The sequence below is a fragment of the Anopheles marshallii genome, chromosome 2, assembly GCF_943734725.1.
Source record: "Anopheles marshallii chromosome 2, idAnoMarsDA_429_01, whole genome shotgun sequence".
NCBI lineage: Eukaryota > Metazoa > Arthropoda > Insecta > Diptera > Culicidae > Anopheles > Anopheles marshallii.
The window spans coordinates 45,252,678-45,278,544 of NC_071326.1; the positions used below are offsets into that span (position 1 = coordinate 45,252,678).

At 41.8% G+C, this 25,867-nt stretch overlaps 6 protein-coding genes across 6 annotated transcripts; 2 read left to right on the forward strand and 4 right to left on the reverse strand.

The window, feature by feature from the left end:
• Nucleotides 1–1,804: 1,804 nt before the first annotated feature.
• LOC128718024 (zinc finger protein with KRAB and SCAN domains 3-like) lies at nucleotides 1,805–2,890 on the forward strand. The gene is made up of 2 exons (XM_053811699.1): nucleotides 1,805–1,981; nucleotides 2,063–2,890. The coding sequence occupies exons 1-2, from the start codon at nucleotides 1,805–1,807 to the stop codon at nucleotides 2,888–2,890; spliced, it is 1,005 nt and encodes a 334-aa protein (XP_053667674.1).
• An 802-nt stretch (nucleotides 2,891–3,692) lies between these two features.
• On the reverse strand, nucleotides 3,693–5,027 carry LOC128709102 (40S ribosomal protein S6). The gene is made up of 2 exons (XM_053804086.1): nucleotides 4,823–5,027; nucleotides 3,693–4,744 (listed from the first exon to the last, which is right to left on the reverse strand). Exons 1-2 carry the CDS (start codon nucleotides 4,938–4,940, stop codon nucleotides 3,693–3,695), a joined length of 1,170 nt encoding a protein of 389 aa, XP_053660061.1. The 5' UTR covers nucleotides 4,941–5,027.
• Nucleotides 5,028–7,435: 2,408 nt separating this feature from the next.
• LOC128718025 (histone H4 transcription factor) lies at nucleotides 7,436–9,505 on the reverse strand. The gene is made up of 4 exons (XM_053811700.1): nucleotides 9,215–9,505; nucleotides 8,505–9,153; nucleotides 8,102–8,418; nucleotides 7,436–8,041 (listed from the first exon to the last, which is right to left on the reverse strand). Exons 1-4 carry the CDS (start codon nucleotides 9,503–9,505, stop codon nucleotides 7,436–7,438), a joined length of 1,863 nt encoding a protein of 620 aa, XP_053667675.1.
• A 662-nt stretch (nucleotides 9,506–10,167) lies between these two features.
• On the forward strand, nucleotides 10,168–11,224 carry LOC128718026 (60S ribosomal protein L36). Its single transcript, XM_053811701.1, has 3 exons — nucleotides 10,168–10,284; nucleotides 10,561–10,692; nucleotides 11,006–11,224. The coding sequence occupies exons 1-3, from the start codon at nucleotides 10,168–10,170 to the stop codon at nucleotides 11,222–11,224; spliced, it is 468 nt and encodes a 155-aa protein (XP_053667676.1).
• Nucleotides 11,225–15,783: 4,559 nt separating this feature from the next.
• On the reverse strand, nucleotides 15,784–17,955 carry LOC128718027 (secretory carrier-associated membrane protein 5A). The gene is made up of 6 exons (XM_053811702.1): nucleotides 17,899–17,955; nucleotides 17,532–17,795; nucleotides 17,321–17,329; nucleotides 16,378–16,712; nucleotides 16,032–16,284; nucleotides 15,784–15,933 (listed from the first exon to the last, which is right to left on the reverse strand). The coding sequence occupies exons 1-6, from the start codon at nucleotides 17,953–17,955 to the stop codon at nucleotides 15,784–15,786; spliced, it is 1,068 nt and encodes a 355-aa protein (XP_053667677.1).
• A 1,070-nt stretch (nucleotides 17,956–19,025) lies between these two features.
• On the reverse strand, nucleotides 19,026–20,710 carry LOC128718029 (bystin). The gene is made up of 4 exons (XM_053811703.1): nucleotides 20,440–20,710; nucleotides 20,231–20,357; nucleotides 19,370–20,170; nucleotides 19,026–19,299 (listed from the first exon to the last, which is right to left on the reverse strand). Exons 1-4 carry the CDS (start codon nucleotides 20,708–20,710, stop codon nucleotides 19,026–19,028), a joined length of 1,473 nt encoding a protein of 490 aa, XP_053667678.1.
• Between the last annotated feature and the right edge of the window lie 5,157 nt (nucleotides 20,711–25,867).

Genomic DNA, 25,867 nt, shown 5'->3' on the forward strand with positions numbered 1-25,867 from the left:
GCATACTCACAAGACCTAGACTCAAAGATTTTACAACGCGTCAACGATCCTGGTGTAAGAGTCCTGCACACACACTGGATGCGATCAATACGGGATCGAGCCGACCAGGAGAGCAGATTACTCAACAGTATCCCAGTACAACCCTGACCAGCAAGCAGAACAGTGATTTCGGATAGGAAAGCGCGGTAGGAAAAGTCACAAATATAACGTTTTATTGTAAGCCCTGGCAACCATGGAGACAATATGAAGACCACCATCGTGCACTACCCCAGGAAAGCCCTCGGGGCCTAAAGAAAACGAAGGTTTAATATTGTCGATTGCTAGACAAACTGCGTCGTTCGTGATTAGAGCAGAAGCGATGAACGATGAATTTCCGAAATGTGTAAGCTAGCTGTAATGAGTGGTGGCTGTTCTATGGGTTAAATGTACTTTAGTGTCAGTAAATTTTTCTTGTATCTTTAGGATATTTTATTCTCTTTCAGAAAGTTCTAAATGTTTGGGTTTTTTTCGTTAGATGGGTTATGGAAATCCATAAGGGATTTTGGTGTAGTTCGTTTGTGTGAAGACCACCGCTGCTACCATCATGCCACTAACGATTTGTGTTTCGTTAAGAAGATTAAAATGTGTTTTTTCATATTTAATATTTTTTCATACCCCATAGTAATTAAAAATTCTAAACTAATGTTCAACATTCTAATTTCTTCATAATTAGAAAGAAAATGAATTCCGGTTTTTGTTTTCCAAGTATGAAATTTCTATTTCCAATACAACTGAAGTTGTCATAGTTAGACGAAAAAGTTTCACAGACAAAATCATAAACGAAAAAGTTCTGTTCCCCATAAAAAATGTATGGGACACCCACGTATGCCGGTCGTAGAGACGAAGGTGTAAATTTAGTCCTTAGCACTACGGCAAACGGTCAATTTAAAAACTGCTTCCACGATATTGCTAAATTAACCTTGACTGATCTAGATCAATTGTTCTTCGTTTGCTCTACCTACCTTGTGCTTAAAAACCAGCTGTCAAACATCTTCCCAGATCACAACAAAACCTGCCTTCAGCTAAAATAATCACAAAACACGACTTGTTTAACACGAATTTCGATCATCTGTGTTACCTATATATAATAGCAAAACGCTCTACAGATGGCATTGGTACGATCTTTGCAGTGAGTATTGTCTTTCTAGGGACAATGTACCGCAGTAACAACTACAAGCCCCGTATCGCTTTACGTAACTTCCAGAATTCTGCTGCCTAGGCTACCGGCTATTCCATTCTTTAGCGGAAATCTAGCAAATAGCCTCTCGGAAGTAGCGGCTGGCGGTGCCTGGGGATTCCTTTCCACACGAACCGTAATTCGCAATCAATTTCCACGCGCACGAGAAACCAAACGCGTCCGGGTGCATGGTTGGTGGAAAAGGATGTCTACACGCTCCGGTCGCCGGGTTTTAATGAGAAAAATATTGAAAGGAAGACACGTGCTATCGCATTAATCTGAAGCGTCTGGGGGTTTCGTTCTATAGTTTATACTAGAAAAAAAGCTAACCACATCGCTCTCGATGGAATAATAGAATAAAAATACCAAGTCAGAGGTTTAATGTCCACTACAAACTCGAACTTAGTTCTTGCATCAAACGCGATTTAATTTTTAATTCGCAATTTCCGCAAAGCTCATTTCACCGCAAAATAAAATTCTGAAACACCCTGTGTCCGCTTTATGTTTACCTCTTTTGACAACTGCTTCACGGCATCATAACAAAGTTTCACGCAACTTTTGCTCGGTGTCCGCGTTTACGTTGCAACGATGAGCTCAAAGGACGAATGCACGTTCGAAATAACAATTACCAACTTTAGTACCTGTTGTCGACTATGCTTGTCGTGCAACGAATCTGATCGTTACTTGGATATCTCCAAAACGACGTTGGACTCCGATAATGATATCACATTGAAAGAAGCTATGGAGAAGGTCACCAACAACGAGGTAAGCTCGGCCCGAAACTGTTCCTGTGTGTTTTATAGATGTTTCACTAATATTTGATTATTCCAAATCCCTTCCACACAGATACTGGTAACCAGCAAGCTCCCCTCGAAACTCTGCAAATTATGTTCAGCCCGGGTGGACGATGCGTATTGCTTCATTCAAGACTTTCACCGTACAAATGAATTGCTCCTAAATTATCTCGATAATGAGGCACTCGAAACGGTCGCTGAGGAACACAACAATCCCGACAGCTGTGACTCCACCGAAAGTGACGAAATTCACATGGAAATCGAGCAAGAACTGGAAGAACAGCTGGTGGAAGAAAGCGAAACGAACGATCGTTCTGAGGACGAAAAGCGAGCGCTAACAGCAGTCGAAATCGTCCTGCAGCAAATTGGTATGAAAGCAAGCGACCCGAAACCCCGCGCAGAACAGCGTACCGCCACCGTGCATCTTTGCAACGTGTGTGATAAATCGTTCCTGCGGCGGTCCAACTTGGTCGATCATTTGCGGCTTCACGCGCAGGTCAAGATGTACGAGTGCGATTACTGTGACAAAAGTTTCGTCCAGTCCGGCAACCTGAAATCCCACCTGCGGACGCATACGGCCGAAAAACCGTTCGAGTGCAACATTTGCGGCAAAGCGTTCACGCAATCGAGTTCAATGAAGACACATATGCTAACGCACACGAACGTGAAACCGTTTGCGTGCGATGTGTGCGAAAAGGGATTTACCAGCAGCTCCGATCTGAACAAACACAAACGGACCCACTCCGGCATCAAACCATACCAATGCATTATCTGTGCGAATCGGCTTTTCACGCAGAAGGTGCACCTACGGAACCATCTGGCTCGCATGCACCCGACCAGTAATATAACTGAGGCGCTAAAATTAGGAGTTGTAACATGAAACGAATGTTGGAATAGAAAAAAAATCATTTAAAAAATAAAAACCATTAAATGACATGTGTGAAAAGTATATTTATAGCTTGTCATTTCAACTTGTTATTTTCTTGTAGAACCGTTTGAATTTCCTTGCCAGGCGCTTCCTCTAGTTGGCAGTGTTGACCTTTCTTTAGAATGCTTAAATCCTTCAGATTCAAGCACCATCGCCTGCCAATCAGTTATCAGAGCTCAGATATATCCGAGCTAACCTACAGCTTAACTGTTATATCGTAGCTATATAGGGCTATACAAATTTTTCCAGTTGTTGAGTACCATAACATTCAGTTCGTGCGCTTGTCTCTATTCATATCCGAATATTATTCGTCTTATTTTTTCTCCAACTTGCATCAAACAACTTTACACAGAAAACGCGATAGTCAGTACTTTCCCAAAAATATGTTCTTAGTCTCTAACATGTGTGGATTGGGAACGATTTCAAAGACTCCACCTCACTGAGACTGGCAAAAGTGTGGTCAAATTTAATCAAGCAAGTACTAAATTTCGGATCAGCAGCAGGAAGGTTCAATAGCCAATAAAAAAAAAAAAACAAATAACAAATTCAACTATACACCTTGTCCGATCCTTTATCATTACCTCTGTTGTATTGTGTTTTTCTTCATATCTTTTAAGATTAAATTACAAAAACCCCTAATAGCGAACCCGGCAGGAAACCGGATAGCAGGTGTCAGAATCAGGATCGGAGATCCGGGTGCCCGGGTTCTGGAACCGGTTTAATGCTTTTCAACGCCCCACAGCAACCTGCCACTCTACTTCTTCTTCTGCTGTTGCTGTTTCTTCTCCTTCTTTGCCGCGCTGGCCTCACCCTTCTGCTGGGCTGGTTCGGGCTTGCGCTTCGGGGCTTCCTTCTTGGCACCAGCCGCCGGTGCTGCCTCCTTCTTCGCCGGCTTCTTGTCGGTTGCAGCAGCAGCCGCCGGCTTCTTGCCCTCAGTTTTCGGTGCAGCCTTCTTGGCTTCGGGCTTAGCGGCCGCTGCCGCCTTCTTACCGGCGGTGGCGGAAGCCGCTGCCGGCTTCTTCTCCTCCTTCTTGCCGTCCTTCTTGGGTGCGTCCTTCTTTACCTCCTTCTTGGAGGCATCCTTCTTGACTTCCTTCTTGACCTCCTTCTTTACTTCCTTCTTGGCGTCCTTCTTGCCGGCCGCTTTCTTACCGGCATCCTTCTTGGCGACCTCCTTCTTCGCGACGGCGCCCTTTTTCGTGGTGGCAGCGGTGGTGGTGGTGGTGGCCTCCTTTTTGGAAGCGGCTTCCTTCTTCTTAGCCGCAGCCAGCGACTTCTTGTCCTTCTCCGAGGTCAGCGAGCTGCGCGAGTCGCGGATGGACGACAGGCGCGAGTGACGGCGCACACGTTCCTGACGACGGCGCACTGCAAGCAGACGAGCGTATTGCGCTTCCGCCTCACGACGAGCCTCCGAACGACGCTTCTTGATCAGCAGACGGTGTCTCTTGCGCTGCAACACTACCGGGGTGATCAGACGCTGGATCTTTGGCGACTTGAAGCGGGGCTTCTTGCCATCCTTCACCGCCAACGGACGCTTTACCACGAACATGCGCACATCATCCTCCTTCTTCTTGTCCAGGTTGTACAGCTTGCGGATGTTGCTCGCTCGCTTCGGGCCGAGACGGCGTGGCACGTCCACATCAGTCAGTCCGGCAATTTCTTGCTCACCTTTGCGCACAATAACCAGCGCCAGGGCGGACAGGTTCTGGTCGACAATGCAACCACGCACCGACTTACGCTTGCGCTCTCCGGTACGACGCGGACGATAGCACGAGTGACCCTTCTTCAGGAGCAGACGAACACGAGCTGAGGAGAGCGGAAAGAAACAGACACGGAGAGTTTAAATTAGGAGCTTCGTCGGTCAGCACAGCCACATTTACTTACTGTTGGTCAGCACACCCTGCTTCATGGGGAAACCCTGCTTGTCGTTACCGCCGGCAATCTTCAAGATGTAGCCTTTCCATTCATCGCCGAGATGGTCGGCGGCAAGTTCCGTGCCCATACGCTTGTCATAGAAGTGACGCAGCTTGTGGTCGTCCGAGGGGATCTCGAAGGTCTTCTGAGCCCCCGTAGCGGGAAACGATACGTTCAACTGGAATGCAAACCAACATCAACATATTAGTATCATTCACTTCGGAACCACATACACCCCCGGAGCATCGCCATTATATCCGATCCAGTTGTTTGTTGCACTGAAGAACCACCGAAACATACGAATGTATAGGTCAATTTCAAAAAAAAAAACTGCATATTATACTGTAATGGCGACAATAGCTGTGAAACACCATTTCAGGTAGAGGTCTGTAATATCATCAAGCTTCTACCGCATCGGCACATCATCGTCGGGGCCGGGTTCATCGTATCTCCTTCCCACACGACACGACTGTCAAACATTGGATACGACAACGAAACATAGCTAGCAAACACGCGTTGCCTTGTGGACGACCAAAATTTATTCCACCATTTCCGCTCGTTTCACTGCAACAAACAACGCAATCTGCTTGCCACTGCTTAGCCACACCACAGGCGACACGCAACGGGTCAAATTTCACCGTAATTGATGTTAATTTCAACTTTATTCGCTCGTACCTTCATTTTACACGTCTATTCCCATACACTCCAAGAGAGTAAAAAGGCTGTCAAATCGGAGCTATTCTGGTAAGGTGAACACCGCCGCCAACTTCCGTTTTCCGTCTAACTGACGTTTGTCACTGTCAAAGATGTCGACTTGGGGCTTGGAATGCGTTCGATACTGACTACCAATGTCGACAGAAAATAATTTAAATTTTCAACCAAAAATTTCGTTCACTTAACTTTTTATAATTGTTCCAAACATTTATCGAAACGAATTCTTCATAATATTAATTTCTGGAGTGCTATTCCCAACTACTACTACTCACAAAAAACAGGAGGAATAGGGTAACAATTAGAGATGGGTTGATCGGACCATTTGCCGAACCGGAACAATCCGGAATGCTCCGGGATCGGAGCGCGGTCCGGATCATGATTCCGCGCTCCGGATTTCAATTTTAGACTAAAATATTTTGCGCCTTATTACTTACACCAATATGTCATTCCATACATATTAAAGTTCTATATTATCTCAAGGAATCATAATCAAATGTCTTGAATTAGAATCATGCCAACCCATCATGCCAGCATAGTACAATCATGCTAACATAATACGGACAGAAATACTTGATAATAAACTTAAATAAATGAAAAATTACATAAATAAATTGTCAACAGTATGATCTATCAAACCCATTCAATGAAATATATGCTTTCGTTAACCGTCTGAGGATAGCTTTCGGAACAGTATTATGTGGATTGATTTACGATTGATTTTAATTTACGACAATTGAAGTTGATTTCATGTTGTCTTCATAAGCGTCCTTGCAGTTATTATCATGCGTTACGACATTTGTTGTAAGTCACACCGACGAGTTAGTTTAAGACTACCTTAATAATCAATAATAATAATAATAATAGTAACCTAATGTTTTTTTGAGTTTGTATGTTATCTGTGTAATCTGTAGTGAAAATTGTAATAGGAGCATCTGTGTGATTATTTAATGTTTCAACGGTCAAATGATGAATCTCTTTGTAGCAGAAATACTAACACCATTATGCGCATAACCAAAGTTTTGGTTTTGGGTTTTTTTGGTTCATAAGTATAATGATATTTGGTGTTGCGTTTTGTTGCATTCAAAATTCAAAACTCGTAGGAAATATAATTTATTTTAAAGATAATTTTCTAAGGATACTTCAGCTACAGTTTCCCAAGGGTGTTTCAAGATTTTAGCCTTTTATTTTGCCGCTATAAATGGGATGCCCAAAAGTATTTCATGTGGTTTTAGCTGAAGTTTTCAATGATATTCCGAAAAAAATATTTCTTGAGTTTTCTAGAAAGCTTCCACGGTCTTAGAGAAGTTTTCCACGAGTTTTCCTCGTGTTTCTAAACCTTCGAAGGTTTGATTGCAGTTTAAATCACGTTTTGAATCATTTTAAATCAAATCACTTAACGCTACAGACTTTACTTGTAGTACCTTTAGAATCATTTTAAAACCGGATCGCTCGGATTCAATCGGAATCATATTTATGGATCGGATCGTACTCATTATTGTATCGGATCGGATCTGATAATCATCTCAGGTTGACCACATGGACAAAGGAGGTGTGGTAGGTCCAATTGAGAGGTAGTCGTGGCGGCAAGGTAGGCTGGGAAAATGAATTGTCAGACGACGGCGCTGGACCGTGACCGGTTTTGAGGATTGCAGCGAGTCTCCACTACACCTATTTTGTAACGTGTGCCCATTATTCAAAACACCTAAGAGATCGTCACTTTATGTAGATGGAAAACACACCTGGACACCTCGCTGTATAAGGTGCTTTTCCACAAGGAAGACAAACCAACGATATAAGTACCAATAAGTTAAACAAGCATAATTTTTTTTATTTTGTCGGCTTTTTTATAACATAAAGAGCAAATCAAATTTACCTTCTCAGTAAATTTCTGAATTTAATCAAGTTCTGTTCTCTCAAATAGCGCTCCGTAACCTTAAAATCCTTCACATCTTTCGGCTCTGTCGCAACAGAAACAGCAGCAGCTTGTGGTTTTGGTGTTGAATCCTGTTTCAAATTCGGCACCGGTTCGATATTCAACTCAACGGAAAACTGATGCAAACCAATTGGTTTTAAAGACGTGATTGTTGGGTTTCCTTTAACCGGAGTATACCCAGCTCCATTGTAATCTGTATCGCTTTTTTCCGTTGCATTGCCTAGTTGAGAGCTAGGCTTTGATTTCCTTTTCCTAGCACTGGTAACCTCAACATTATTCCCAGCTTCGTCGGTTGGGACCGCTGTATGGTTTGGGGCTTCGTTCGTTTGTGCAGTTTTCCTTTTCTGTTCAACATACGATGCAAGTCGAAACACACCGTCACTGTCGGCTTTGTACCGGTATCGCCAATGACCGGGAGGTCGTTCCAGTCCATGCGCAAACTGCAAATGCTTCGATAATACGTTCGTGGCGCTGTAGCGTTTTTCGTCACAAAGGTGACACGCGTACACCGTCGCTGGCAGATTGTAATGCCAGCTGATATGCTGAAAAAAAGGAATCGAGAAATTACAGATTCTATTACATGTCCACCACCATGTGCCTACCTTCTTCAAGGAAAGTTCCGACCTAAAGGCGACATTGCATCCAAACTCCTCGCATCGAAACACTTTCGTTTCGTCGTGCTTTCTCATGTGGACCATTAGATCTTTTCTGTTGAACGCACAGTATTCACACCGCTGGCATTTGAAGTTACGCTGCTTAATGTGCCTCTGGGCCATGTGCTGTGCCAGGACACCGGCACTGCTGAACTTGAGGGGACACAACACACATTCATGCGGTTTATCGTGGCGCTCGAAATGATTGTTCAGCAATGCTTTTGTAGCATAGCTTCGATCGCATACCGGACACTGATACTTACGTTCTTGCGGCACGTGTGAAAAGAAAAAGGTAAAAATGAACATCAAATGCTGGAACGGTCTATCCAGTGGGACAAGCTTGTTCACTTACGACTTATTTCAATCTGTCGTACGCAATGTTCGATATACTTCTTACGCGACCAAAAGAGAGTACCACAGTTGTAGCACCCAATCTCTCGCTCGGTTGTATGCGCTCTTACGTGTCGCAATGCCGTTCCCATTTGCCGAAACGACAGCTTACAGAGTGACCATCGGCACGCGATCGGAACTTTATTTGACTTCTTACCCGGTTCATACTGTTCCGTTACGTGGTTCCCCACGTGATGAAAGAAGTTCATCGCTTTATTGATGCGTTCTTCACAACCGTCCCAGTCACACCGAAACGTTACCGGCCGGTTGGCGATGGTGTTCCGCACACGGCTGTCATTGTTGCAGCTGGGAGTCTCCATTAGCATATGTATGCTGGCACCGTGCACCTTTAACTTCGTGTGGTATGCATGATAGTGCACGTGGCCAATGAATACGCCCTCGTCCTGCGTGATGAAATCGCACAGATCCCACTCGCATGCATAGCTTCCGTTCCGCGTGTCCAGCGTTATTTCAGCGTGCGATTCGACGTGCATGAAATATTTACGTTCAGTTCCGCTCATGTATTTACATTTGCGCCATTCGCATTCAAACTTGATGCTTTTGCGTTTCTCTGTCTCCGTGTAGCCACGAAGTACTTCTCTCAGGGGTCTCTTTTGAAGGAAGGGAAACAATTAGTTTGGAACCATTTGTTGGTGCTGTGCCGATCTTTACCTCAATCTTTGCTATGTTAATATCTTCTTCGCGAGCATCCAAATTATCACTCTGTTCCAAAAGCGCGCTCAGATCCGCTTGATTACTTTCCGCCTGTTGCTGCATCCAAGCACTAATGCTTTCCCGCAAACTGCTCAAACTGCCATGTTCCGGTGATGCTGCTGCATCTTCGTCCCATAGTGAATCAGGAGCCTTGTCTACTACGTTCGAAAACCTCACCTTCTTTTTCTGGGGGGCCTTCCCCCCACCGGGTGACGAATGCTTTTTCCGTTTTTTTGATTCCTTTTCCATTTTAGGACGATTTTCCGTAAACGTACGAAAAAATTCACGCGCTGCACGCACAAATGCGAACAAAATGGGGCTTCCACAATCTGATCGTAAACATTCGTATGACAGCCCGCTCAATTTCTTGATAGTACAGGCAGTTCCCGAGGAACGCGGAATCTAAGATGCGCGGTTTTAAGAAATTTGATAGCTGGTTTAGTTTTTAGTACAAAATCTATGCAAAATGGTTAAAAATAGGTTGAAAATACTTTCCTTGGTGATATAAAACATTTGTATTTATTTTATTTGAATATATTCTTTTATAAAACTGAGTAAATTAAGTGCAGAAGAATGTCAAGCATCTAAATTTGAAGTAAAAACGAGCTTACTTCCGGAATCGGCTAACGTGGAAATTCGAGTTAAGCGAATTTTTCACGGGCTATAGCGGTCCAATATAATATAGCGTATCTCGGGAGCTGCCTGTACATACGAACGTACCAATGTCGTTAAAGATCAGTTCTTTTTTCTATTCACGTTCATTGACCAAACAATAAGCATATAAAATTCCTACAGCTTTTATACGCTGTAAAAATTAATAAATGCATTAAATATTTTCATAAAAAGGCTTCAAATTTAAACATCCACAACCGTAGGTCGACATTCGTACCGCATCGGCTGCATTGGTTCCCATGTCGACCGAAGCTGTCAAGGGTCGCTGTCAAAAAAGATCAACTTCCGCTTTTACAACCGATCTACGCATCTCCTCAGGCCTTTGGTGTTCTTTTCCGGCTGTCAATTGCAAGGAGGTAAGATGTGACCAAACTGTTGTGTGGCAATTTTCGCCAATTTCCTCATGACTTGTCCCATCTGAGTTGAACTAATAATGTCGTCGATGTCCGCCGTTGTTGGTTCGGTTCATGTGGAAGACACTCGTCTAGCATTTGCTTTGTAAAGTGTCTAATTTTAACGTACTGTTTTTCATTGCATTTCTACACGCATCGTGTTGCTGGTTTGTGCGTGTGGTTATTGTCTGCTGGTGTGTCCGAACTGCGGTTTCCTCCCCTACATGATGGCTTGTGCAGGAGACAACCATGGCTCCGAGATACGAAATGTGCGTCGGCCTGAACAAAGGCCACAAGACGACGAAGATCAAGCAGCTACAGTACCGTGGTGACCGCAAAGTCAAGGGAATCCGCCCGTCTCGTCTGAAGGGTGTAAGTATCTGTAGAACTAGCAAGCCTTGTTGGTGGTGTTGTGTTCAACACATTTGTCATTTTTTTTTCTCTCCCCATTTACCATGATGAAACTTCCATTAATCCATTCACAGACAGTATGCATTTTCCTACCTGTCACAGACCGGCCAATGTTTTATTGGTCGATTCTGTTGGTTTGGTTTGCAAAATCATACACACTGGTTAAGCCTTGGTTCTGACGCGCACCCATCATTATCATAGATAATCCAGAATTTAGTCTTGAACACCGTTGAGTAACAAAACTTGTCTTTCATTCTCTTTTTTTCCATAACAGATCCAAACCAAGCACACGAAGTTCGTGCGCGATCTGGTGCGTGAGGTTGTCGGCCATGCCCCGTACGAGAAGCGCGGTATGGAGTTGCTGAAGGTGTCCAAGGATAAGCGTGCGCTCAAGTTCCTGAAACGACGTCTCGGCACGCATATTCGCGCCAAGAGGAAGCGCGAAGAGCTGTCCAACATTTTGGCCCATATGCGCAAGGCGGCGCACAAGTAAACTCCCTTTGCCTCCTCTTCGGACGGTGGCAGTTCCACGTTTTCTCGTTCGATTGGGTGGTAATAACCACGGTTGTGAGTGTGGAGGATACCATCAGCTTTATGATCGTCCGACTCGTGGAAGAATCCTTGAAGACACAGGAACTGCTGCCTGGTGATGCGTGTTTGTGTAAGGATTACAAAATTCTTGAGGAATAAAACGATTAAGATCCACCATAACAACTCATGTTTATGTGTGTATGTGAACTTTGTTATAAAGATGTAAGAAAGTTACGTATTGTTAGTATTGTAGGATGCGATAATACGTTTGGTACGACCATGTAAATGGATTTACTTTATTTCATTTTTATTAAGTATGGGTTGTGAAGTGTATACACTAGTTTTTTGAAGTTTCAAATGCTAGCGCTGCTCAAAGCTTGTTTACGAAATATGAATGAAAAAATATGAAATATGTTGAAACAATTTGATTGAATTACATACTACTGTACTTTTCATACTATTCGAACAAGTTAGATTGGGGACAAGGATCACAAAACTAATCTAAGGAGGCAGCACTTTTGCCACCCATGATTGAACTTCAATGCAGATTAAATCAGAATGAATGAGTCTGGATCTTTCTTCTGAGGGTTCATCGATTCTCAAGGAATTTTTATGTACTTAACTCTTACAATAAGATTTTTACACGAACAAAATAATCCAATTATTGCTGCTAGCATTCCATTGCATAGAGCAAATGAGCTAAATTTTATTTACTTGCCTATAATTTGCAGATAACGTAGGCTCGTTAAAAACTTAATGAATCTATGAGGATTCATGAATCTTGAGATTTGCCTCTTGATGATGAATGAAGATTCATATTCCCAAAAGATTTAGTTGAAGCACAGAAAGAAATTTGCTAGGTACTACTGCGATGGAACAAAATGGGCCAAATCTTATGAACTATCGAGTTAATGGTTTGATTATCAATGGGATGGGTATTGGAACATGGGAACTCCTAAGCAGACCAAACTGACAGTAAAGTCGACGCAGACAAAAGTACAGTCGGATATAAAAATGGTACCCTGGACTTTCGAATTCCCTTAACATTTTTCCAGCCATGTTGAGCTATACCCCAACATTTAATTAAAAAAAAAACACATTTGTACCTGACTTGATTTTAGCGTGTCCAGCAAATGGTATGAACTATGAAAATTATTATAAAATATTAAAAACATTAATTCTGCTAAAAATTTACTCGAATTGTCGGAATTAACGTAAAGAAAATCCGATTTACGCGAATTTATCTGGCACGCATTATTCGCGTAACTCGGGAAAAGACTGTACAACCAAAATACGCTTGAACTGCCTTACAGTTCATAACTATCAACTGGTTTTGCAGCGTGTCATCATAAAAGTATTATTTTACCCCACAAAAGGGTTTACACTATTTCTCAAGCCCTTTTTCTTGGTACAGATAAAACAGCTTTATTCCATCATTTAAATCCTCATATTTAGCAGCTTTGAATTTTACATCGAGCACATGCTGTGTGTATAAGTTTCACGTCATTTATCTACTTTCTTTCACAATTGCTCACGCGGTTTTAAATTATATTATAATGATACTGGAAAACACATAACGTACGTTTCATACTTCGTGTTCACCCTAACGTGGGTTCCTCAATCGACCAACTGGTTCCGTTTATGTAATGATTTGAAGAACATATGTAGTAATGAATTTAGTTTTGATTTTTGAGTTACGGTATATTACTATTCGAGCCAGTAAACGATTCCGATACTTTTTACTCATGCTTGCTTTACCACACTTCCGGAGGGGCCATCTATCTTTGCTTTAGCACACGTGAGTTTGTTCTTAATTAATAAGTTCATACATGTACACCCGTTCGATCAGTGCATTAAAACAATAGGAAATTTCACACGCACACGTTCCACACGAGTGCAATGTACATAGTGTTACTTTGTATCTTTCATTAAAGTATAACATACAATCGTATTCTTACCATGTGTAAGTTAATGTGTACTTCCCAGAGTTAGAACTAGTAGGTGTCACATGCTGGTCACAATAATTCAACCGCTTATAAATAAGATTCGTTTTAAATCGTTCGACTCGCATCTCATTTGCCGTTCTTAAGCATAAAGAAAGGGATTTCCGAAAAGCATTCCGTGTCAATTGTGATGGGCAATTTTAGAAAAACAACAAAAAAACTAAAGACCGGGATTGTACAGGAGAAGGACGGTTGCCACTTGGAGAAGGGAACCTAACCGAACCGCTAGCACACTTAAACATCAACTCCACCGGGATCGGGCAGGAATAGCATTGAACATATTAAACGGGACAGATGAAACGTAAGAAGTTCGATATTTCGGAAGTCAAGGGTGTAAGAACCGGGAGCCATGCGGAGGAATTGGAATTGATTTAGCAATTTAACATAGAAGACACCTAGCACATCCGACACAACATTATGGCGCCTTCCTTCCTCACGGAACGCTCGGCAGCATATCGATTGATTCTCCGTTGTATGGTTGTTCCCGTGTGTCAATTTGGGGAGAGGGATACGGAATCGTGCATCTATTTTTCCGGTTCCTGCAACCTTTCCGTTGCCCCGGGATAGAAGGAACGGCTGTGAGATATCATCGCATCGAACAGGTTCGCTCAGTACATTTATTCAATATGGGCTAGAAAAGTAACACAACCGAATACAAACAGGACAATTTTAATATATGGCCACTAATCGACACTCGGCTAGGAATGAAAAGGTTGCATCGGTAAGAGTTAAAAGATTGGGAATGCACTGAGAATTGGCCCCAACAAACTGTGTATTCGTTGGTGTCATGTTTATAGGAAAACTTTAAGGAGACATGCGATAGAAAAAAAGAAACAATAAAACGAACTCACTCTCTAGCATTGAATCAGGCAATTTACTAATACACAAAATCAATCGTTAAAAGTATATAAAGGTCATCATTTATAAAAAAATATATAAGTTTCCGTAATGGAACACAAGTAAAACTCCCACCGGAACTGTAGAATTTAAAAAAGGATTAAGACATGCGTACAGGGAAGAAAATCTCAAGAAAGAAGTTCAAGAAAAAATCTAGCAACCAGCTTAAAAAAAACACGACTGACGGCGTCCAAAAAACATTCACTTTTATGTTTCTCGTTCCTGGTGGCGTGTTCTTTATTAGTGTAATAGTGTTTTCATATTATCTCCTGTCACGTTGTAAAGCTAAGATAAATATAAATCATAACTAAAGTTTCCGTAATAATGATAATCGTTTTAAACGCTGTTTGAATCTTTTGCTCATCCAAATTTACTTCACATTTAAATCTAAGAACGCGGCGCCGTGTTGTGTGCGCCTAACCGAATCAATACAACATAAATTGCGCCATTGAACCGAACCCGGTCGTTCTAGTTGTGGAATTTTGTCACGTACCTCTATCAGTAATAAAGTAAGGGTTTCCTTTTTTGTCTAAACTTAATCAATCCTTTTGCGCTCAAAAGTAACGACAATCAACATTTGTCCATGTGGAGGATCGTTGCATAGCGGCAGTAGAGTATCGATCGTGTATAATGATGATCACATGGTAGTGGAAAAGAAATTTTAAGTCAAAAAGTCTAGTTCCTGCACTGTTCAAATGGAAATTGATCAATCTTACTCCATTGCTTCATTTTGTCACAATTCTCTACACCATTCGGTTAAGTAACGATAGAGGATGGCGAGAGTTTTATACGCTTCTAAACACTGTTACATTATAGTCTCGAGGGCAAACCCTTCCTTTACTTTCCTTTTTGTCCCACCCGGTCTAAGCTGGCTTTGATAGTATAAACGATAGATGGTTCTTTTACGCCAGGACTGGAGACAAAACTTTTATCTAGCGTCATTTAAAAAAGAATCTTAAAACTAACCAAATTAATTGAACAGAAAGGACACAACTATGCTGCGTAAAGTAACCGGAACTCGGAGACACGTTATGGAAACTGAGCACTTTTTTGTCAAACGAGACAAAAAAAAACCTTCAATGTAAAACAAAACGACAAAATCACGCGCATACATAAACGACGCGATAAAAAAAACGGGAAGGCACTACTTATATGGAGTGAAAGGTTTATCAAAAAAAAAAAGAAATAGTAATTGCAAAAATGCTACTGTAAAAATTGCAACACTATCAAAAACATCTAATACCGAACTGGGGGGGGGGGAAATGGGATACAAACAGGAATCTATGTACGGCTAGGGCCCGTAGTGCGAGACAAAACGTGTGATTTGTCTTTCTACACGATAGCGCCAGTTGGTTTATTAGGGAAGGTAAGCGAGGTCTGCCTCTCCATATTCGACGGAAGGACAAACCCGGTAAAGTCAGACCGTACTGACGGTCTCGGAATCGAAGCGTACGTGTTATTGGGCCAAAGTAGGTAGGTAGAATAATGTAGGTTGTGCTGGTGATAAGTAGTAGTGTTTTGTAGTAACGGTAATAATAACAACGGGGTTTGCAGTTTTAGAAGTAGAAGTAGCAATGAAAGTAGTGAGGATGTGAAGGAGACGCTTTACAAAAAAACGTCTCTAGTACCTGTTCAAGGTGCTCTGTACGGAGGCACGGGCCGCACCGGCTGCTGCATCACGCACGATCGAGTTGCTCATAAACTGGCTCTGGAATTCTTCGCGTGCTTTGCCCATCGTGATTTTGTCACCCGAACGGTAAATTTGATGGATCTATGTTCGGGAAAGAGCAAAGCAGAAAACACGGTAAGACGATGGATCCTAGACAATCGTCACAAACCCGCCCATCTATTACGGTACCATTACATTACCTTCGTGAGCATAAATATGTTTCCAACAGCACAGGTACCGTAGGCTAGCGCTATGCACATCAGAAACAGACCCACCACGACACCCCAACCCGAGCTGAACTGTGTTACGGCCATGATGACACCGCACGTGCCCGAACCAGGAATGCCGATCGTTTGTATGGTGGTTACGAGCGCTTGGAAGGAGAAGATGAAGAAGAACATCATGAAGTTGAAACTCGAATCCGTCTTAAAGGCCTTGTACGCTGGGCGATACCTAGAGGGGTGAGATGGATCGAATTATCACATTAATACACATAATCCACTACGTCCCGGTACGATAGAACCGAAAGGTCGACCATTTTCTTACCAGCACATGAACGATGCCGGTGTAAACAGTACTGCATAGAAGATGCTTAACAAGAATGTACGCGCTTCACCGGAATGGATCATTATCACCATCCCGCCGAGGATGTTTATCACCATCACGAGCGCATAGAACATCCACAACTTATACAGTCGGGTGACCGTCCTCTGGAACTCGGACGGAATGTCGAGGCTGATGTCATGATAGAAGCATGGCTGCATCGGACAGAACGACGGCAACGGAGGCCAATTGTTCGGCTGCCCATTGGTGCTGCGCATCATATTCGCTTCCCGGCGTTCCAGTTCGCGCGTTTTGCGTTCCAGCTCTTCCTGAGCACGCTGTGGAAGGTAGAACAGATACAATTGAGACAATGGTTTCATATGATTTCGTCCTTAATTCACGCATCATGCTAGCTTAAGGGTGTGCTATTTAAATTCACTATTTTTTCCAATAACTTTGAAGTTATGTTTTTAGTAAAAAGAACATAAAATCAACGAAAAACTATCGAAATAAGAAGTCTGCATCGTACTATGGAATGAAAATGTGAAATGAAAATTGATGATATACCAATCGCCAACAGATAATCGAAACTAGAAATTCAATCAGGGCTATAGTGAAGGAAACGGAAGCCGTTAATTAGTCATCTCACAAACACAAGCACACTCGCATCGTTTGTAACAAGTCGTGGCTGTGTTTGATAAGGCACTGTCGGACATGATTGTTAAAGATCACGAAACGAAAAAAAAATCGAGAAAGATGAGGGGAATGAAATCTTACTTCTTTTATAATGATTGATAAGGGCTATAAGGTGACTTGATAATTGGGGCATCATTAGAAGCATCAACATTTGGAAAATAAAAACGATTCTTTTCAACACGAGCGAATCAAACGAGAAACTAAAAACGAACAAGTGTTACAAACTAGAGAAAGAAACACACAAACATACCCGAAGATTCTTTGGTTCGTTGCAAAAAGTTCATCGCATTATACCGGTCATGTAGCGGGGAATAGCCACGATTGTCCGTACGAATGTGTTGAAATTATACCGTAGTCAATGATGGGGAACATTACAAGAACAATTAGATGTTTGCGAAATATGGAAAAATAACGTATGCAAGTGCCCGGAATAAAGCCCGGGAATTAGAAAACAAACCTACCTCGAGCTCCGCGGTGGAGATTTGTGTCATTCCGTCAGGTTTGCTTGATCCGCTCGCGGCCATTGCACCATTGCTATTGGTTTGAAACTGAGCTCCACTTTGGTTGTACACTGGTGGGGACTGTGTGGACGGATGAAGAGTAGCCGGTTGGTTACCCCCACTGCCATTACCCAGCACATTCCGATCGTTATCGAACGGTCGGTAGTCATCTAGGGTCTGTTGCAAGCTGGTTGTGTTTCTTGTGATCTGCTGTATCGAGGGATCCTGCAAAAACAAAATATTGATTAAGAAGGAATTGGCAGCGCGAACGAAAAGGTTGCCGGTTTCCTAGCATCTCAATATGCATGGAATTTCGAACCACACTTACCGCAAACGGATTGTCGATTTCCGGCTCACCGAACGGATTGTCGTTCAATCCAGCCATTGCTGTGGTGCGATTTCTACCACTGTACGCGTCCTAGTTTAGCACGATTAGTTAAGTCTTCAAGTAAATATTTTTTCGCTGTATCGCCACTTGTCTCACACGGTTGTTAGCGACGACGCACTCTGATTTCGAACAGGTTGGGTGCAGGCTACATGGAAAAAGGGGAAAAATTGCGGAATCAATCACACCGTATCGTAACGTTACACACACTGCGTGCGTTTCCTAATAGCGTGGGAAGCAATAGGCCTCCCTATCTGGACGAACTTTTCCTGCATGAACCTCCAGAAGCAACTTTTCCTCGGACTACCCACTAACAGTAGCTACGTCATTTGTCCGCTGTTATCAGTGCGACTCGGCACGGATTTCGAACACTTATTAGCATCTTAATCACAACGCTACGGGGCTAAACGGTTCGCTAGTTGCTTTAGGCACATAAACTTACTTCACAGCGCAGTGCATACGCGGTAGAATAGTGAATATTGACACCTTTTTGTATGCTTTTTGGTACAAGCAGCTGGAAAAGTGAACTTTGCAGGATTTTCTTTTTTCCTTCTTTTCTTGGCTTACTCATCCACCTGACAGCTTGATTTTGTGAGGATTCTCTACTGTCAAAAGCAGCAGGCCATGCGTAGTGACAATTCAGTTTGTTTTCGTGTTTCAAATATTCCAACAATTGGGTTGTATTGTTGTTGTTGTACTAATTATTGCATTAATTGTTCAATTAATTGAATTATTGGTTGTCAACTGTATGAATTGTGATACTTCTGTGTATTACTATACATACGAGTTGATTTTTAGGGAACAGAAGTAGCTGCTGATCCGTACTGAAAAGTTGTCTCGTGATCCGTAGAGTTAACGGAGGGAGGAACCCAATCGTGTGTGATTGAACTTTTCAACGATATTTAAAGCCCCTGCTGGCCCAATTATTGCTAAATGAGGATTTTGAACAGAAGAATAGACAACAAGTTACACTCCTGAAGTTATGATGCATCTTGTATAGTCAGGTGAATTATACAAGCAAATTAACTTTATTCCAGAACATTTTCTATCTTGCGGTTTACCAAGCGATATTACAACTCTTCTTCATCTTCATCTTCCTCATCTTCTTCCTCGTCATCATCATCGCTATCCAACGGTTCTACGGTTTGTGCTTTCGATGAGAATGTTACACGTTGGGAGGATCCGTGTGCCACTTCATCGTCATCCATAGGTGCGTAATCATTATCCTCCTCGAACTCCATTTCGCCCTCCAATGCTAAGCTTTGACCAACTTCTACATCTCTGCATCGCGCAGCTTGTAGTTCCCGTCGAATTTCGGGTGTAATTTTAGGGTGCGATTTTTTCCTACAAAAAAAAAAAAAGTTTAGAGTTGTAAAAATGTACCGAACAGCTGACTAAATTCGAGCATACTTACTTCAATAAATGCAATAGTGCATCACGTTGCTCGGAGGAAATATCGTTTTTGTACCGCTGGGCGAATGTGAGCAAAGCATTGTGCCAAAGCGTCGGCATATCACGTTTATCCTGTTCAAACTTTAGGAAATGGAACACCGCCGCATCGATTACTCGGTACGGTAGTGCGTACCGTTTATCCAAAATGATACGAATAAACACAGAACACGCGCCCGAATACTCCATCTCACAAATTTTCAACAAACAGGCTGCTGTGTGCAGCACCGGAATGGAGGTGCAACTGACAACGCTACCGATGATGATTGCCTCGCGCAAGGTACAATCGCCTGCCTCTAGCAGAGGCAGCACAATACCCTTCATAAATGCGGCCGGTTTGAACAGTGCCTTCTTCAACGATCGATACAGATAGAAATTCAGACGACCGAATTCGGCCAAATCATCGCGAACACGTGGCAACAGTACGAGATTGTAGAAACGCTGTGCCATGTGCTGTGTAAGACCGGAAGAAAACAAACGCGTCGCCTGGAACATTGCGGCTGCACTCCACTGCTGTGGTTCCGTTATGTACAGAAATTGTTCCCAGTTCCGTAGCTTAGGGATGAGCTTGAAAGCTTTCGGAATTTTGCCATTACGGTAACGCTTCAAAACATCCCGCACACCTTTGTACATCTCACGCACGTTCGGGTCGATTTCGTCTAGCTTAAGCGAGGCATTGTCGGAAAACTGTGTTTGAATTTCGGTCTGTTTCTCAGTCATTTTCTCCAAAATGATGTCGGCCAGTGTACGTGTTTTCGTACCATCTCTGTAAAACAGGCATACATTAGTATCACAGCACAAATGCAATCTTTTGCGTATCTCTTACTTGTTTTGAAACATTTGCAGTGCACGCTCATCTTCCTCGCTGATTTTAATATCGTCGTACAAGTTTTCTCCACTAATGTCGGGTTCATTACGATCCTCCAAGTCCGATTCGTCGGATGAGTCTCGATCTGTGGAGGAAAATGAGACAACCCAACAAGTGGTATGCATTCCGCCACATAAAACAGGATCCATTCCGCACACAGTACATACCATCCAATCGATGTCGTCGTTTTATCGAGGTGGATTCTGCCAGCGATGGACCGAAGGATTTGTCGAGAAAGTTCAACTCCGCCTGTTGTTTACGAGCTTGCCGCAGAATTTTCTTGGATGATTTCGAATCAACATAGTTGCTTTCTTCGGCACGCAGTCGAATTTTGGGCTGTTTCGATTTCTTGGACACTCGACCCTCGTTCGTTTGCTCCTCGAGGAAAGATTTCGGCCCGGCGATTTTCTTTATACGATGTGCTTTAGATTTACCCATGTTTTATTCAACGTAAACGCTATTTTTCTGTACGAAAGCGAGCAAAATCGACAAGAACGCACAAATGAAAAACAATAACCTCGTGCGAGCATTGACAGCAAACGAACAACGCGTGACCAGTGAAAAAGACTATGGTTTGACAGATGCCAAATTGAAGCCCAGAAATTCTTTATTTTCAGTTTGATTTGAAATAGTATTTCGTAAAATAAAAAAGAAAGAAGAATCAATAATCAAAAGGTTATTTTAAATTAAACATGTACAATGATTAAGGAAAATTTGTAACTTATATGAAACTGTAGTTCAAATTTATAACATTGAACACCGAACACGTGGTCCTGCCCACATCAAACACGTGCTCCTGAAATACGGTCTTGCACGGCTGCAGGAGTCTTCCATACCGCTTACGGTTGAGCGCCGTCGTCTTGCAATACATTTTTCTGGCCTATCTGGCGGATGCATTAACGCCATTATTTCATCTAAATTTGGGCTAATGAAACTATACCATATCTGCAGTAGACCAGTAAAGCACGACAGGTGCTTTGAGTAGAGAAATTGCCTCAGATTAATTGGCACCCTAGCGCCAACCTGAACACCTTTGACCCAAGATAGGCGAAAATTTAGACGCCTTCAAAGGCGCGACCAACTCTCTGTATATTCCTCCTGCGTAAGTCAGAATTTGTTAGGAAGGCCGCTGATGGTGCTATCATCAATTTGGGTTTTACCTCTCAAACTATCGGATCCTCTACGTTACGTAGGAGATCCTTAAACTAACGATGCCTGTAACGTCAGCGTACGCCAGGATCTGGATTGACTGATAAAAGGTTGTCGCCGAAGTTTTCACCTCCGAGTCGTGGATGACCCTCTCTAGCGCTAAGTTGAAGAGTAGACAAGCTATCTCGTCTCCTTGACGTAGACTCTTGGTGGTACCAAAGGGCACTGAGAATTTTTATTCCCTAAACACGTGGCATGTGAAGTTATAATCTTGTAAGTTTGGTACAGTTTTACACTGGCTGCCATCTGCTAGCATATGCGCGGCCCGGTGGTGTATTGGTAGCGACGCCGGTCTTCACACAACGGGTTCAAAATCCCATGCGGGCCAATCCCCAGTAGGCTGGACTGACTATCCAGCTGCGGGTGATTCAAAGATAGTCAGAAATATCACGCATAGTCCTCTTGAGATTGTTAAGGCGATAGAGAGAGAGAGAGAGAGAGAGAGAGAGAGAGAGAGAGAAATAGAGAGATAAAGAGAGAAAGAGAGACAGAGAAATTCTATCATATACGGATTGTCTACAAATTCCGGAAATGGAAACCCTTGTACTGATGAGAACGTGATACGTTCGACATTGCTGTAAACTTTTCGAATCTTTCAAAACCCCATACAGCAAATAAAAGTTGAAATTTATGTACTTTTTCCATTATTTTGATTTGTTTATTAATCCTTTTCACAATCGCGTGTTTTCGTGTTTTCTTTATGGAAGTAAAACTGACTAAATATGAAACACTAATCCATTCGGCAGATAAAGTGATGCACGGCCAAGTGAAGGGTACGTTAAATAAATACCGATTTTATACTGACTAACGGAAAATCGGTTCCATGTCGGTGTATGAATGTGTGCGCACTTGCCTGCTTTGGCTTGCAGCGATCTTGGCGAACTTAAGATTGCCAATGAAATCCGCGTGTCAAACTGTTACTGTAAATTATGCTTTTGCACTTAGTCTGACTGTATTGAAGCACACTTTCAATGAGCTTAATCTACACTAACTAGCTACGAAAAGTGCAAAACAGGAAAAAACAGGAACTAAACTTAACAGAACCGCGAGCTGAAATATGCGCGATACTCCTTCGCATCAACTGGGCGTGGTGGTGGTGTATATTTATGTATATACGGATGTCTGTTATGTGTGTGTGTGTATGTATGTATGTGTGACTAGCGCATATTATTTCACGTTCTGTGTTGTCTAAATTACGATTATTTGTTTTCCTTTCTAATCAAGATGGCACCCTTCATGTAACTAGCAACATCACACAGCATAAACAATCGGTCTACCTTAACGACCACACACACATGTACACACACACACACACACTTTCTTTCATGTCCTAGCTTACGTACATGTCCGTAGGTTAATGTAAAACGCAACCAGGGATCCACCAAATTGGCCTATCAAAGACATCCATTTTCGTACTTCACACCACATTTCATTCAACGCCGGTGCTGCTACACATAACTGCCGCTTTGCTTAACGGAAATCAGCTCCATCGCCGACTTATCGTTAGTACTAGTAAATCCTAAAAGTTTTGACATATTCTACATTTTCCTCAAACTGTTACCAAGTGCATCCGACAGGAGCTATTTTTGTTTCCTTGCATAGTTTCTTTATAAGTTTACTTTGTCGTTGGCTCTATCCGCTTGTTTGCGTTACTCATCTTACTATATTTCCAACGAGTGAGAATAACGTAGGATTTTGTTTTGTTAAAAGCAACATAACACACGACTAAATTCACCCTGAAGCTTGAAGAACATTTGTTCTTTTACACGCTTTGAATCACACAACTAAAGCGAAAGTCTGACTTAAATCATTTCTATCACTTTATAGAGAAATTCAGAACGACAACTCGAATGTAATGTTTAGTGCGTGCTGTTTGCTCCCTATGCGACATTGCCTGATATCGAAAAGCTCAGTTGGTGTGTATACGTGTGTTGTTCTTAATGTCTGGGAAAGTGTCCACGAAATGTCCATGAAACTTATGAACATTTCATTTACAGTTTGATTTAATTTTAATCTGCAACTCAATAGGTTCAATGCTATCAACGCATTTTGTATGTTATCTATATTTGTTTGGGTTTCAATCGTTTAGCTTGATCTTCTCATTGTATCTATCATACTTTCCATTTGCTTCGTTAACTCTTCGTTTCAGTCTACTACTGTCGGCGCAACATGAGAAAAGAACTTTTTTCACAAGGTTTTAACATAAGCACGCAAGGTTTACTCGTGTTTTATTGTTCTATTTGCTGAACAACACATTATAAAATCATTGTCGTTTGCCTAGGGACTCAGTGTATCACTCTGTCCGCATTTGAAGTCAATTTAAAATACTGTAAAATTGCGCTAGGCTGTGGCATAATTATGGACAAAGATATTGTTAATGTGAGGGAGAAACAGGGTTCAAAACGAGTATATAGTCCGGAAGGAAACATTTACAAATATTGAGCCATTTATCATTAATAAAATGCACAACTATTGCTGCCTAAACGATACAACCCAATTCGGCAAACTGTCTGTCTGTCGGCTGATGATTATAACTCTTTCGTATTTTTTATAGAATCCTTTTTTACATTTCATCCCATTCTTATACATTAGTAAATTGACCGAAAAATGCTTGATTGCGGTGAGTATGCCCTCACTTTGCTTTAATTCGTCTTCCTAACGGTTATCCATTCTTATTTGTATTATTCCAAACTGTATCCAACAACCCGTTGTTTATTAGAATTTGTTGCAACGTACGAAAAAAAAAAAACAAATTGGGTTTGTGTGTCTTTCATTTGGGAAAACTAAAAACAAAACAAAAAGAAAACACGCCACGCTATCGTCAAGTCTTCACCCTGACGTATAAGGGTCTTTTTTGAGCTTTGTGCACATGGCGATCAGCATTACAACTTGAACTGTACGTTCTAACTTGCTTTCAAATAAAGAAAACATTGCATATCGATAAACTTCACCGTCCGTTGCATTTAAATCCTTCAGTTCACGTTACTTTTACTTTGAGCTAAATTAATCTTTATCCTCGCTGACTTTGGGTGTATGTGTATGTTGTAAGGGTATGTGTGAAGGAAAAATATGGAGTACTATCGAATTTCTCTTCCAACACTAATCCGCTACTACGTTTATTGTTTATACCTAAATTGTCGGCTCTTTAACGTACAGTAACGTTGTCCATCTTCCAGTTTCTACGTAATACCTCGTTTCTCTCATTTGCAAAAGGGGTTCCCATGTGACTAACAGCCTAAACTATGTTGTGTCCATCATACCGCCCTCCCCGATCTCTCCCCATCCTCGTCTCTAATACCTGTTACAACGTTGTAATGTTTTAATGTTTTTATCATATGCTTAATATAGTTTTACGATACATGTGCCTATCGCTTTATTAATGTAATGCTTTCAACGAGATTTCTTGTGTGTTGGCTTTCATCAACTGTGATTAGAATTTGATTTGTTTCGAGAATTAATTAATGCATCATATGTTATTACTTGCCTTGTTTGTCACCTACCCGTTGTAGGCACGAAACGGGCCGTGTGTACGTGTCTGAACAATCGATTTCGTGTTTCTGTACTGTAAGTGTTCCTATGCCTATTCGCTACCCCGGGTTTGTAGTCTCTTATGTATCGTGGAATTGATTCATACTTATAAGCGCTGATACGCCTTATTTATTCTTTAAAGTTCTATATTACTTTTCCATCATTTTTCCTTAACGAGATTTGGTATAAAAATTTCAGCTTGCCTCCATTCATTTACTCTTCGCCGCATTACATTTCCACTTACACCTATTATTCTCATCATATACTATTTGGAACATGGAACTTACAAAAATAATATAAAATCTGTATTATTTTGAGGGGCAATAAATAAACCAAATAAGAAAACTGACAAATACTCTGCACATCCAAGGAAGAAAAGGTGCTAAATGTGCTGCAGAATTAGAGGAAATAAGTGTGCAAATGCATACAAATAGAAAAAGGGGCAACAGAATGAGAAAATATATAAAAACATAGTTGGAAAAAATAATCGCAAAAAAGTAACAGGGCTTAGCAACGTTTTTAAATTTCCAAAATGTAACTGGTTCCCAATTGCTAGTGTTATTGATGCACGTTGTCATTTAGGGCATACTCTTCAATATCATGTCTACATGCTTTATCTGTCTTATTTCGTCATATTTGTTCTTATTTGCAGTTTTTTTTTATTTTCTTCACGCAAGAATGCTCCGCTGTTGCTTCAATGTTTCATTCATAAGTCTTGATTTTTACCGCAAAGAGGAGAACTGACTTGTGTTTCTGCTAACATGCTAACTTCGTTCCTAACAATTATACACCTCCCGTGTCTTTGCGCGATTATTCATGTCCCGTTGGAGGAATGTCTCGATTGAGATTTCGTTTAAA